The sequence below is a fragment of the Rhododendron vialii genome, chromosome 13a (assembly GCF_030253575.1).
Source record: "Rhododendron vialii isolate Sample 1 chromosome 13a, ASM3025357v1".
Taxonomy (NCBI): Eukaryota; Viridiplantae; Streptophyta; class Magnoliopsida; order Ericales; family Ericaceae; genus Rhododendron; species Rhododendron vialii.
The window spans coordinates 11,118,120-11,133,656 of record NC_080569.1 but is presented as its reverse complement, the minus strand read 5'-3'; the positions used below and the strand labels follow the sequence as shown (position 1 = coordinate 11,133,656).

At 37.4% G+C, this 15,537-nt stretch overlaps 1 protein-coding gene across 1 annotated transcript; it reads left to right on the top strand.

Moving 5' to 3' along the window:
- The first annotated feature begins 5,350 nt into the window (after window positions 1–5,350).
- On the top strand, window positions 5,351–7,021 carry LOC131313869 (UBP1-associated protein 2A-like). The gene is made up of 2 exons (XM_058342366.1): window positions 5,351–6,224; window positions 6,951–7,021. Exons 1-2 carry the CDS (start codon window positions 5,351–5,353, stop codon window positions 7,019–7,021), a joined length of 945 nt encoding a protein of 314 aa, XP_058198349.1.
- The last annotated feature ends 8,516 nt before the right edge of the window (window positions 7,022–15,537 follow it).

Genomic DNA, 15,537 nt, shown 5'->3' with positions numbered 1-15,537 from the left:
ATCACTCTCCTATTTCTAAAAATCTATTTACCTGTGTTATTAAATTAGCTAATTTTATAACCATTGCATATAAGAACAACTTTGATAAAAACCACTTTAGATAGGTGAACCACTTTCAATTTTGCAAACTGCTTAGATTGATTTGAACTAATAAATGGAAAATGTACTTGCTTCTGCTGTTTCTCTTTGGCAGTATTGGACACTAAAAATAAAATGCATTCAACATGATCATAGAAGACATTGTGAGGTTTCTGGACTACCAAATACAATTTTTCATCCATATAATATATGAAAGATGCCATTGACAGAGTCAAGATTTGGTTTTATAATTGGTAATACTCCCTACAACTACTGAAAAGAAAAATTGGCAAGTGACATTATCTTCCCATGCTTATTAATTCTTTTTGAACATTTGCAAATTTGTCAGTGTAGTTCCCAATGGTTTTCCTCCATATTTGTTCGTTCTACTTTTTCCTTCTTTTTCACCTCAAATGGAATTTTTTCGTTTGTTATCTTCGCTTTATCATGATTGGGGGACAGGATCATCAAGTTGCAGACGAGAAATTGAGAATCATACAAGGAGACGGATTAAGCCATTGAATGGATGTGGGTCGCGAAAAGCTAACACCTTTGTTAGGTATGGGAATATGGCTATAGATACTAATTATGAGGATACACCGCATTAAATTCTTGATACTAACATTTTGCAACAATATGTTGGAGGTACTAAACTTAATATGATCAGCTACGTCTAATAAAATCTAGGAACTATAGCTAGATGGGCACACTAGAGAGTTAAATCATTTTCATGTTTGTTAATAAGATAATTAACTTCTCGAGGTCTCAAGGGCAGCTGTTTTTTCGGCAAATCCAATATTTGTGTGCCTCTTTTTGTAAATGTCTCTTTTGTTCTACTTAGCCCTTCGTGTTATAGCTCTTATTGCTCTATTAGCATCTAACAGGTACATTTTGATAGATATATCATACCATCAATGACGATCTTAAGATTTTACTAGCATTTGGAGATTTCTCATCCCAGTTCTCTTTGTTTGCTCTTATTCCTTAGTTGCTATGCTACTAATTATTTTTTGTGCTTTTTGTTCTAAGAATCAACAGAAAATAAATGGAGAGCAAAGTTTGGAAAAGATTGAATGAGACAAGACGAGACAAATAAAATAAGAACTTGGGGACAAGTTGCTTGCACATACAAGGTAAATTAATGGGCAAGAGCAATTATACTTTATTTTTGCCTACTATTTTTAGCCATAAAATTGGGACGACGTACTGCTGAATTTCACTTTTGGATAATGCTGAATTTCATTGGTTGTTATAATGTGCTGATGTCGTGCACGCGTGTAGATATTTGGTTTCTCTCTATCTTTTAAAGCGTAGATGGTTCCAGATGAGACCAAGAGCTGTTCAGGGTTTCTTGCCGGTCAAAATTCTGATTGGCTATTGTACGTTCCTGTTCTCTTCTTCCTCTCCAGTGTCGTCAGCAACTGTGACCTGTTGCGCAAGGTTGGATTTTTCCCTTTCTTTGAGTTTCCTTTTTTTGGGGGTTCTTGTTTCTTCCTCTCAGCTTGTTTGACTTATCCAATTAGTGTTTTGCGTATTTTATTGCTTGAATGGTGTTTTTTAGAGTTTGGTTTGGTTGTGTGGATATCACTGATTGAGTTCCTGAATTGAAGTTTCTGTGTTGATGATGAAATTCCAGCCAATATGTATAGAGTAATAGTGCTGATCTTGAGAAACATATTTGGTATTTTGTAATAATTAATGACAGACCATACTTTGGAATGGAAGGTACCTAGAAGCATTTTGTTTGTGCAAATTCAGTAATGTGACTATATTCGTAGCTATAGTTATAGTTTTAGTTGTTCCATTGCTTCCAAAAATTATGCTCGCTTCTTTCATTAGTTTTGCCGCCTTTTTTTTTATAATTACAAATAAATTCCATTAGTATTGAGATCGTAGTCAAACCTCAATTTACAATACGAATGCTCCAAACACAAAAATACCAGGCATGAGGCACCTCGTGTTGGCACGGGCCGCTCACCTAGTATATATATAAAATAAGAAAATGAGAAGTACTGCTTGTCTTCATGTGCAGCGCGGTGCACGTTGAAACGGTCCAAATTTGTAGAACTATGGAATGAAGAGTATGAGCTTTTAGCACGACATTAGTAGGAATGATACACTTGAGCATGTGATCGAAGCGCAAACACTCGGAGCCCGTCGATGGGTCGGTGCCTGGTAGGGGATATTTGGATCCCATAACTGGCCCGACAGGAGCTAATGCTCGTATTAAACACTCAAGGCCTAACCTACAAGGTGGGCGCTTGGCAGAGAATATCGAGATCCCATAATTGGCCCGGCAGGAGTTTCGACGCAAACACAAAGGATAAGATATGTGGAGACAAAAATTGAACGAATATGATTTAAGGGTTTGAAAAAAAAAGATTGGAGATATTGGGACACTTGATCATGATAGTTGTGCTTCCTCCGTTGTCATTTGATTTCCTATCATTTGTTCTTTCGTTCAGCTCATTTGCATATAGAGTTTGTGTAGATTTTTATACTAGGCTAGTATAACTCAAGTCTTATATTATTTTCAGGCAATAATCCGGAACCATAGCTTACATGCCTGGAGTGCTTGGAGTATGAAAATTATTATTAAAAGCTAACCAAAAGAGTTACTCTTTTATCTTTGTAAATTTCTTTTGAAAGATGCATTTGTAACTAAAAATTGTAATTCTTTTGATTGGAATATTGTAACCCTTAACTTCCCATTGATACTTGATACTTATGTTAATTTGGGACCGTTGAGCCGGTGATGTAATATTTGGAGATCTTATGGACTTGAAAATATATATTTTTATTTTATTTTATGAGAATGAAATTACAGTAATCTTTTGAGTATTGTATGGAATATTGTGAGGATTTATTTATGGAAATTTTTTTATATTTATGTTAAAAATCGAGGGCGTGATAATATTGTCCTTGAATGTGTAAAGAGGTATTTAAGAAAAGGGAAAAATAGTAAGTTCAAATGAATAAAGACAAACAAAAAGAATGTGAATAACTAAAAGAGGAACGTAGAAATCAATTCCCTATATAAAATATTAAAATGAAAAAGGATTAAATGGTAGTATCAGGGGTCTGTTTGTGGTTCTTGGTCATAGTTAAGGGGTGTGACTGAAAAGCAAATCTCTTTGCGCGCCCCCTGACACACCCCCCGCCCGATCCCATTCCCAGACCAAAATACCCCCGGCAATAATTCAACCCATTCAACCCACGGCATTTTCTTATTTTTTATTTATTTACTTAATAACTTTTATATCTTTTTTCATTTTTATTTATTTAATATTATATAAGTGTTCCAATTTTCAATTCGGTTGAATCGATGCAAAGATCTTGTTTTTTTTATCATTTTGTCTTCAATGATCATAATGAATTTTTGGCTCGAAGGCCTTTCAACAAGTACCCTAAGACTTATTATTTAGTTTCAGGTCTCTCTTAGAATGCTCATTGAAAGGCTTTAGAGCCAAAAATTCATTACGACCATTTAGGATGAAATGATAAGAAAAATAAGATTTTCGCACCGGTTCAAACGAATAAAAAAATCGAAACACTTATTTTTTTACTCTTTATATGTATTTTTAAATTATTTAATATTACACCGGGCAATAATTCAACTCACGGCATTTTCTTATTTCTTATTTATTTACTTAATAACTTTTATATCTTTTTTCATTTTTATTTATTTAATATTATTTAAGTGTTTCAATTTTCAATCCGGTTGAATCGATGCAAAGATCTTGTTTTTTTTATCATTTTGTCTTCAATGATCGTAATGAATTTTTGGCTCGAAGACCTTTCAACAAGTACCCTAAGACTTACTCCCTTCGTTCCTTTTTTTGTGTCCAGTATTCCATTTTGGGTTGTCCCTTAATAAGTGTCCATTTTGTAAAATTAAGGGGGTAAAAGTTGGTGTATTGTCTATTTTGTCCCTAAAAGTAGATTTTATTTTGAAAAGTTAGTGAGTAAAAGTGTAATGATGATAGGTAAGAAGAGAAAGTGAAGGAAAAAGTTGATGTGAAAGGTGTAATAATGATGTCTTTTTAATAAGTTGGAGTTACGAAGCAGGACACTTAAAAAGGGACGGAGGGAGTATTATTTAGTTTCAGGTCTCTCTTAGGATGCTCATTGAAAGGCTTTAGAGCCAAAAATTCATTACGACCATTTAGGATGAAATGATAAGAAAAATAAGATCTTCGCACCGATTCAAACGAATTAAAAATCAAAACACTTATATTTTTTCTCTTTATATGTATTTTTAAATTATTTAATATTACACCCGGCAATAATTCAATCCACGGGCATTTTCTTATTTCTTATTTATTTACTTAATAACTTTTATATCTTTTTTCATTTTTATTTATTTAATATTATTTAAGTGTTCCAATTTTCAATCCGGTTGAATCGATGCAAAGATCTTATTTTTTTTATCATTTTGTCTTCAATGATCATAATGAATTTTTGGCTCAAAAGTCTTCAACAAGTACCCTAAGACTTATTTAGTTTCAGGTCTCTTTTAAGGTGCTCATTGAAAGGCCTTAGAGCCAAAAATTCATTACGATCATTTAGGATGAAATGATAAGAAAAATAAGATTTTCGCACCGGTTCAAACGAATTAAAAATCGGAACACTTATTTTTTTACACTTTATATGTATTTTAAAAAACTACTAAAAGTAAATTAAAAAAAAAGCTAGTAAAAGTTTTAAAAAAAAATTAAATTTTTTTATAAGTAAACAAAAAAAAATTAGAAAAAATGAAAAAAAAATTAAAAAAGTAATTAAATTCTTTTAATAGTATAAAAAAAATTAGTAAAAGTAAAAAAAAATAAAACAGTAATTATTTACTTTTAAAAGTAAAACAAAAAAAAAATTAGTTACAGTAAAAAAAAACCGAAAAAAAAGGGACAGCGGTGGAAAGGCAGTGGGGCCGGAGGTGTGTGTGTCAGGGGGTGCGAGAGGAGGGTCTCTGAAAATGGCCCAACACATATATACAGGGAACCAATTGAGAAGAAGATAAAACCCAGCCGCAAATTCATTTTCTCTCACACTCATGGCGCCCGAAACTCGTTCACGGAGGAATGTACGATCTTCCGAACCATCCGCCGCCGTCACCAGGGAAGATCTCATTTCCTCACGACCCGAATCATCCAATCGAACCCGAGCCTCCAGGAAGAGAAAAACCGCAACAATGATCGAACTTGAATCATCCAACCAAACCCTAGCCTCCAACAAGAGAAAAACCGCAGCAACTTTGTCTTCATCCTCCTCCGACATGTTGATCGAAGATCATCCCTCTGCCGCCGCCTCCTTGGATGAGGATGACGACGTCGAGAAGCTTCTAGAAGGCTTCGCTAAGAAGAGCCTGGTGCTCCTAGCCAAGGAAGCGGTCTCCATGTACCCCATTTTGATCGAGAGCGTTCGAAAATTGGCCGTTTTCAACCCCGCCCTTCGCAAGATCCTTGTGTACGGCCTCGACAGGTATACCACCGCCCAGACCCTAACCTCCGTCTTCAGGGAGTGTGGCGAGATTGAGGACTACTATATGCCCTGCGGATTCTCCTTCTGTAGGTTCTCCATGCCCGGAGCCGGAGTCCACGCTTATATCCTCTTCAAGCACCGAAGCGGAGCCCTTAATGCGCTCAAACAGCCTCGCAAGGTGATCGATTACTGTAGCACCTATTGCGAACTGGAGTCCCTCAAAGACATTACCGTCACCGGTGAGTTGCTCACTGTTCCTCCGGGGTATTATGAATTAACATCCCAAGACCAGCCACCATCAATCAAGGAGGAGGAGCCGGTGGAGAAGGTTCTAGAAGCCTTTGGGCGGGAGTACCTGTTGTTTTTTGTTAAGGATGCTGTGTCCAAGTACCCGGATTTGAACGAGACCGTTTTCAAGCTGGCCGATTTAGACCGCAAACTCCGCCAGGTCTGGGTGACCAACGTCCGTGTGGGGACCACTGCCTGGACCCTAAAAACCTACTTTGAAAAGTACGGCGAGGTCGAAAGCATTCTGTGCATCCAGGAATGCGTCGATGAGTTAAATAATGGCAGCGTTATTGTGGTCTTCAAGCAACGACATGGGGCCCGAAAGGCGGTTAAAGGTCTCCACAAGGACACCGAATTTGGGATTGGTGGCTTTATCCTCTGTATGCCCTTCAGTCGTGATAATCCGTTCTAGGTAATTTAAAGGATTAGGCGTTTAGCCCACCCCGTACCATTTACTAAGTACTTGCTCATCATATTTGCCTGTCTTGTGTTTAGCCCACCCCGTATGATTTACTTGGTGAAAGGATACACTAGTTTTTAATGTCTTTTTCGAAGTTATTAGAGCATCTCTAATCCATCCAAAATAGAGGATGAATGTAACACATTGAGGGAAGATTCTGTAATTTATTCCATTTTTTCTTCACTTTTTGTACTTTTTGAGAGAATTTTTGAGGGACCAATCGTCCTTTTTAAAGTTTTGGAGGAATTTTGGCTTTGTTTGGTTTAGATTTTAGAAAGTTATTTTTGAGAGTTGGAGTAGTAATGAGTGGAGAGAGATAGAGAGAAAAATTTATTGAAAACTGTGCCGAGAGTTAAAAGTTACTCTCAGAGTGTTAAACCAATCGGAGTGTTTGTACTCCAAATTTACTTTTGATCCTCCATTTTTAGAGGACCAAATTTACTTTTAGAGGACCAAACTCTAAAAAGGACGGTGGGTCCCTCAAAAATTCTCCCAAAAATTACAAAAAGTGAAGAAAAAAAAGAATAAATTATAAAATCTCCCCTCAATGTGTCACATCCATCCTCTATTTGGGAGAAATAGAGGTGGATTGGAGATGCTCTTAGGAGTTGTTTTTAAGTAATATTGCTTGTGGAATGCAATGTAGGTTTTGATAATGACACAAGAGAAGAAGGTTTAACAATTAATTACATTGAGATGCAACCTTTGAAGGGTTAGTTTCTAATCAGCCCTGTTGGTCTATGTATTCTGTCACTAGGAGCTATACTAATTGAACAATCACACCGTTTGAGGTCCCTACAATTCTGGCTTTTCTTTGGTAACAGTGCAACATATCTTTCCATTACTTCTCCAGTCATTTAAGTTTTTATGATGTATAACTTAAAGAAAGTAGGATAAGCATGCGACTGCCATATGTCTTTTAGAATAAATATTGTCCCCACTTCGAAAGCATTTCACGTATCAAGAGCAAGCAATTGTGCCTGCCTCAATCAACATGATCTTTTGAACACTAATCATATGGAAGGCAAAAGAAGATGCAACAAATGGAAAGAGAGCCAAAACCTTACCTTACTAGCATTCCATTGTTAATTACATTAGTGTACTATACCACTTGGCTACTTCAACGTGCTTGAAGAAATTGAAGAACTGAGTTAAAACTACCCCCAAAGTATGCTACGGGAATAATCATGTTCGTGGGCCATCTTCAAGTGTCTTTATCTTTGTTTTGTTGATGCAGAAACAACCAGATGTCGCGGGGGGGTGGGTGGGTGGGTGGGTTGGGGGTTTGTGTTGGTTGGGGCAAGATCGTTAAACAGTGGGGTCATTGTTTGATAAATGACAAATATTGTAATTTTAATTGGTTCCCTGGGTAGCTTTTGAATATCTAACAGGTCAAATAATTCATTTATATAGTTAAAATCTATACTTATATGTAAGGATTTTAGTAGGTCAGTGGGGTCAAGTAACCCTGCTTTCTGCTCTGTCCTCCTTGCAGATGCACCATGGTCATCCAAGTCTTCTTCTAAACTTTCCAAGTGGCCATGAGTGATTTCCCTCACACTTCATTTATATAACTTCTGATGATGCCAATCACTTCATTTGGCTTGTGATTATGCAAGCAACTTTCATTGACTTTCCTTTTGGCTCGGATTCATTGGATAGCTGCATTTGTAAATAGCTCTCTTTTTTCCATTAACCATCAGCCCCAGTTTTAGGCGTAGATACATATGTAGATACCGCTTGTTTATAAGCATGAGCCCTATGAAATGGATGATTAGTAGGACCCATAATTTTTCGTAAGTTTTCATGCTCTGCGGAATCCGTTGTTCGTTCTTTTTTCTGATCATTTGTAATATCTACTCAAATGGAAGGCCAAGAAGACTATGGACCTAGACTGCCTTTCCAAACCAAACATGTCTCTGTTTTCTTATATTCTTTTCCCCTTTCTTTCTTTTTGTTACATTAGGGCACTTGTTAACGATTTATATTCTGATCAAACGGCCAACCGAAAAAATGGTCTTGTAACAAAAAACTGTAGAAAGCTATAAGCACTGTAGTGACCGTTATTTATATATACCAGCCTACTTCCACACAAATACTCTCTCTCTCTCTCAGAAAAAGAAGAGGCGAAATCAAAGGAGGATGTTTCAGAAAAACAGAGTCATGATCAAAGTCATGATGAAGGGAAATCAAGATCGCGATGATGATAAATAAGGTGGCCATATTCAGAACCCCATTGTTATTGATGATGCTAATTCAGATGATGCAGAACCTGAACCACTAACTAGGTAATGAACTACTAGCTAATTCTTCTTCTGTCCCAATGGACCTATGTATATATACTTTTGGTGCCAATTTTCCTTTTAATGATTGATCGCGTATTGACTTACGAGTACTTTCCTTTCCCATTTCAGAGACTCATTTGAAGAAGCCAACCAAGAGGTACAACCAGGAGATGCAAGCGACAATAGGGAACTCAATTTCGACCTTTATCACGAATACGAGGATGATATATGCCTGAACATCTTAAAATCATGTAATTTGTTTCCTATTCTCAGTGTTTCTCAAGAAGCAGTTAGAGCACAACTAGACTTCTTGTCTCTTGCTTTTACATTTGCTTCATCATGTTTGGGTAGCTTCAGTCCATAATGTTCACATTGATTCCACAAAATTCACTTTTTCGGCAAATTTCTTAGACTACACACTTACAATGAAACAATCCCATCAAAAAGTTATTTCAGTTGTTATATTTCGAGCCAATTTGCCTCTAATGATCTCTGAATTATGGGTCCTTATTGCCTTCCCCATTTCAGAGACTTATATAAGAAAGCCACCCAAGAGGTACTGGCCACAGAAGCAGGCTACGGTAGGGACTTCGAGTTGTGCATTGAAGAAGAGGAGGCTAAAATTGGCCGAATGACATTTATCTCTTCGAAATGCTAGATTACCAAAAAACAACGTTCTCAGCATAAAGACACAAACAGCAGTCCCTCGTTTAAACCTTGGGCATTACCTGATTGAGTTCGACTGGAGACAGAAATCCGAGCATCACAAACATGATTCAGAATGGAAAACTTCTTGTTCCAGCTCGAGTTGGACCAGAACCCGAGGATTTTCCTTCCGCGAGTGGATGTGATAATGCATCTCCCCGAGGTTAGGATCCTTCCACGAACCAAAAAGAAGGTGACAATCAAGTTTACGTGCGGACAGTCAATGCAAAAATTGCTACATGGACATCCAACCGAAAATGTTTATTCGTACATGATTGTGAAGGGGTGGGAGGAGTTCGTGAAAAAAAAGCATAAATTGGGAGCTATTGATGTGATCAGGTTTCATAAGCCTGTGAACCCTTCTCACAAGAAGCATTTTCTTATCGAGATTTTGAAAAACGACAGTTGGGGAGCTAAGCGTCCAGGGCCGAGTCACGGTGGTAGCTCTTATGGAATTTTATAGGAAAATGAAGAAATCAAGAGAAAATCATGAAGAACACTGAAACCCTAAGTTGAATCAAGACATGAAATTGATTTTGCCTTTTCATGCTTAACTGGATACAGACGACATGAGAGGTATATATACCCCTACTCAACAACTCACAACCGACTTACAACTTGATGACATCAAGCTCCACTAACTAATCACTAAGTATACTAAAACACTATTACATCACTTAATCAGAAATTAATGACATTTGCTAATAGCCCCTCGCAAACTCATGGGAGTATCAACTATCATGAGTTTGGTCTTCAAAAACTGAAAACGATCAACTGATAGGGCCTTGGTAAAAATATCAGTAGTTTGCGCTTGAGTTCCAATATGCTGAACAGAAATCTGTTTGCTTAGAACCTTTTCTCTGATGAAATGGTAATCGACCTCCACATGCTTGGTTCTTGCATGAAAGATTGGATTTGAAGCTAATGCGATAGCAGATTGTTTGTCACACCAAACAATATGAGGAAGAGCTGGTGGAATACCCAAATCAATCAGTAATTGATGAATCCATGTCACATTTGCTGCTGTGTGAGCAAGTTCTCTATACTCTGCTTCTGTGGATGAACGAGCAACTGTTGGCTGCTTTTTGGCACTTCAGGAGATCAGATTATGTCCCAAATAAACACAAAATCTAGTAGTAGACCTCCTATCCGAACGATCCCCAGCCCAATCGGCTTCTGTATATGCCGTAAATGTAAAGGGTCAGGACTAAAGTACAAGCCTTGATGAATACTCCCTTTTAGGTACCTTAGAATCCTTTTGACAGCAATAAAGTGACTGAGTCTAGGGTCATGCATATGCTGACATGCTACATTTATAGCAAATGCAATCTCGGGTCTGGTCAAAGTAAGATATTGTAAGGATCCCACAATTTTTCTGTACCACTATGGATCAGGCATAGGCAAATCATGATCTACCAAAGCAGGCTTTACAGAAGAGGGAGAGAAGCTTGGTTTGCAGTCATGCATACTAGCTTTAATCAACAAGTCTTGTGCATACTTAGTTTGAGATAAAAGTAAATTCTGACCATGTCGTAACACCTCAATACCAAGAAAGTAACTGAGTGTACCAAAGTCTTTCATCACAAACCTTCTACTAAGAATACAGATAAGGTCTTGAATATACTCCTTATCATCTCCAGTGATGATAATATCATCAACATAGACAAGAATAAAAGTAATGCCATGTGCTGAATTAGAAATAAAGAGAGAAGTGTCTGTTGTGCTAGCATGAAATCCTTGAGACAACAGAAAACTAGAAAAGGTGGAGAACCAAGCTCTAGGGGCCTGTCTAAGGCCATATAATGCTTTATTCAATTTGCAAACATGATTTGGATAAACAGAGTCTTTATACCCAAGAGGTTGTCTCATATATACTTCCTCTTCAATTACACCATGCAAAAATGCATTCGATACATCTAGCTGACGTATAGCCCACTGTTTATGAATTGCTAGGGAAAGAACAACTCGGATTGTTGGTTGCTTGATAACTGGACTAAAGGTCCCAGAAAAATCAATACCTTCATATTGTTGATTTCCATTAGTGACGAGTCTAGCTTTATACCTTGTTATACTCCCATCCGAATGTCTTTTGAGTTTATAGATCCACTGACACCCAATGATATTAGCATTGGAAGGTGGAGAAACAAGGGTCCAAGTCCCTTGTTTGACCAAGGCTGAATACTCCTCTGCCATAGCATGCTGCCAAACTGTGTGTTTGACTGCCTCTAAAAAATGGGTAGGCTCCACAGTTGGATCAACAACAGAGTTATCATGAGAATCAGGTGTATTGACTGCAGTAAAACCATAATATGTTTGTGGTTTTGAAATGCCATTTTTAGATCTTGTCACCATTGGATGAGAAAGATTAGAATGTACAGGAAGATTAACCATAACAGGTGAGGAAGCAATATCATAAGGTGAAGTAGGAGTAGAAAGAGTAGTTGGAGATGGAGAAGAATGATGCAGAACAGGATCAGAAATAGGAGGGGAAGAAGTTGGACTAGGATAGGCAGAATGACTAATAGGAGAAGATAGAGAACTAGAAGAATTAGAAGTAAGAGAAAGAGGAAAAATGATAGGATCAGAAGGGTGACAAACTGAAGGAACTGAAACTGCAGAAGTAGACACAAGTGTAGAAAAAGGAACAAAAATAAAAATATCACTAAAATCTGTGAGAGGAACTTGAACTTTAGTAGGACAAGATTCAATTTTGGTAATAGAAGACTAAGAAATAAGTGTTGAATAAGAAAAAACTTGTTCAACAAATCTAACATGTCTTGAGGTATAAACTTTGGAAGTAACAGGATCAAGACATCTATATCCTTTAGTTGCAGGACAATATCCTAGAAAAATGCAGTGAATAGATTTAGGAGTGAGCTTGTTTTGAGCATAGGGTTTAAACCAAGGAAAACAGCTGCAACCAGAGGGTTTTAAGGCTGCATAATTAGGTGATGATTTGAACAAAAGACAATAAGGAACCTGAAATTTCAAGGCTGAATGAGGTAACCTATTGGCCAAATAAACTGAAGTTGTTAGAGCTTCAAGCCAAAAGGTTATAAGAAGACCAAATTGTAATAACAAAGCAATAGTAGTCTCAATAAGGTGTCGATCCTTCCTTTCAACCACACCATTTTGTTCTGGTGTGTGCGGACATGTTGTTTGATGAATAACACCAGTGGTAAGAAACAAAGCAAGAAGAAAATGGTTCACAAATTCACCCCCATTATCACTTCTAACAGTTTTAATATTGGTATGAAACTGAGTAGAAGCATAAGCTTTGAAATGAGCTAATGTGTGCTTAACTTCAGATTTGTAATGAAGTGGAAACAACCAAGAGTACCTTGTAAAATCATCAATTATTAACAAGTAGTATCGGAAACCTTTATGAGAAGGAATAGGAGAGGGACCCCACACATCCATATGAACAAGTTCAAAAGGAAAAGAAGTATGAGACTCAGACATAGGAAAAGGTAGTTTATGACTCTTGGCCATGTGACAAGCATTACAATTTACATTTCCAAGTTTGGAGATTGGTAAATGAAATTGGTTTGTTAAGGACTGAAACAAAGAAGTACTTGGATGACCAAGTTTATTATGCCAAAGCAGGGTAGTATTAGTATCAGAGGTTGTTGAACCTTTAGAGAAGTTCAGCAGAGGATACAGACCCTTGTTGCATGGCCCCTAGTATAGAAGATGATTGGACTCCTTGTCCTGAATGACAAGACCATTGGAATAAAAAATAAGAACACAATTATTATCTTTGGAAAATTGGTGTACAAAAAGAAGATTATGAGTGAAAGCAGGTGTATGCAGAATGTGTGACAATCTAAAATGAGCATTTGGTGTAGTTAACACACCTGATCCAGAGTGAGTAACTTGAAGCTGTGACCCATTGCCCACTTGTATACCACCATTCACAGAAGAGAGTTGAGGATACTCAATATTGTGCAAATTATTTGTGATGTGTGATGTAGCCCCACTGTCAAAATACCATGGATTACCTGATGAACCAATATTTGGAAAGCCAACACTTGATAACCTGTATTCATCATGGGAACAGAAAAACCAGTGGGTAGGGAAGTTGGTGGAACTGCATTAGGCTCTGAGTTAGAAAAAATCCCCCCAGAAAATCCAGCAACATTTGCCTGTGCATAAGGAGGCCCAGTTGTTGGAGCATAAGAAGTAGGACCATTTTGAGCATAATTCCCAAAAGCACCTTTGGGAATAGAGAACTGTGGTACTGAGGAAAAAGGTCTTGGGGACTGATATTGACCAGGAAATCCATAAGACTGCATGCCATTAGTTTGAAAGAGGTGGATATAGAGTAGGTGCACGCCACTGTAACTGTTGAAAGCTAGGTTGAGGCAAGTAATTTGTAGGATAAACCGGTGAAAAGGTTTGATCAAAAAGAGAATATTGACCTTCATAATAGCAGTATTGAGTGACATGGTTTGTTTTTCCACAAATGCCACAGGGATCTCGGGGAAATCTAGGGCCTCTTCCCCCTCTACCTCGGTTAAAATTCCTAACCTGAGGTTGAAAGAACTGAGATTAGGGTAAGAACTGTTGATGAGGTTGAGGCAAGAACTGTGGCTGAGGTTGAGGTAAAAACAGATTAGAAGATGGAAACTGTTGAGATACAGAGGCACTAGTAGTTGAAGTAGATGCAGAACCATTAGTAACTGAAGTTGATGGCATAGAGGTGGTATGAGTGGCAACTATAGCAGAATTTGTTTCAACATTTTCAGTAGAATCATGTGACATTTGAATATCCTTACCACTCAACATAGTTACCAATTCATCAAATGAAAGATCTGTGTTTCGGCCACTTGTTCTGATTCCAGTTTTAAAACCATTAAACGCAGGAGGTAATCCATGGAAGGTATGAAAAATGAGATCCTCATCAAACAGAGGATTACCAGCAACAGATAATCTCTGAGCACAAGACTTTATGGTGTCAACATATGACTCCATTGATGAAGTCTTGGTGAGACTATAGAGTTTGCTTCTCAACTCATGAACATGAGTTCGTGATAGAGAATTGCATCGAGTGTTCAAAGAATGCCAAACCTCATAACTATGACGAAACCCTAACACATATGGCAAGGTAGTTTGAGACAATGATGCAGTTAAACAGGCCAATAACTGTGAGTCGATGAGTTTCCAGAGAGCAAAGTCAGAATTTGTTACCATTTCTCCAGTGGAATTGCGAATCTGAGTTGAAGGACATGCAACCGTACCATCGACATAGCCAAGAAATCCATTAGCATTCAGAACGTTCTCAACTTGCGTATTCCAGAGAAGAAAATTGGAGCCGTCGAGTTTGATATTCACTAAAAGGAGTGAAAATTGGAAACCAAGAAGGCAAGCGAAGGTGGAAGCGTGACTGCAGATGTCGCCATTGAAGAGGATTCAAGATCACAGAAATAGAAACGAAGAGATTTGAGAAGAGGATCGAGAGACTTTCGTCGTCAATGCTTTGATACCATATGGAATTTTATAGGAAAATGAAGAAATCAAGAGCAAATCATGAAGAACACTAAAACCCTAAGTTGAATCGAGACATGAAATTGATTTTGCCTTTTCTTGCTTAACTGGATACAGATGACATGAGAGGTATATATACCCCTACTCAACAACTCACAACCGACTTCAAACTTGATGACGTCAAGCTCCACTAACTAATCACTAAGTATACTAAAACACTATTACATCACTTAATCAGAAATTAATGACATTTGCTAACAGCTCTAAGGGGAATGAAATCGCTCGTGAATAGGTTATGGCTAAACAGAAGAACTGTTGCAAAGTGGTAATTAGTGTTTTTTTGTGTGGAATGGATACTCTTTTGTAATGGAACAATAGGTCGATCTCGTGTACATTCATCGCCGAGTGGAGATGGGACTAGAAAGATCGAAATGTACAGAAATACATCTTGGGATTCAGATTTTTTCGGTTGTTTAGCATTGTTTTGAATAAAAGAGCTTCATGTTATTCGTTAATCCTGACTAATTAAGAACAACCTCATCATTTTCCTTCTTTTGTATTGCTTACTTGTTTTGGTCATGCTTAATTCTTGTAACTGAAATTGGGAGACATGAGCTGATAAGCCTAAAGAACTAGCTTTAGACTTCCTCGAGCTGCAACAAATTGTGCTGTTATTTTTTGTTTTCGGGTAGGCGAAAAAGGATGGAGGAAGGGCCGACGAACATAAGAAAAAGTGCAAGTTCATGCTTATTTTTT

Excerpts from the sequence above, each read along its gene's own strand:
- LOC131313869 (XM_058342366.1), top strand. The coding sequence starts at position 5,351 with ATGTTGATCGAAGATCATCCCTCTGCCGCCGCCTCCTTGGATGAGGAT. Across the intron at positions 6,225-6,950 it reads GATTGGTGGCTTTATCCTCT|GTTTTGATAATGACACAAGA; the intron begins GTATGCCCTTCA and ends AATGCAATGTAG.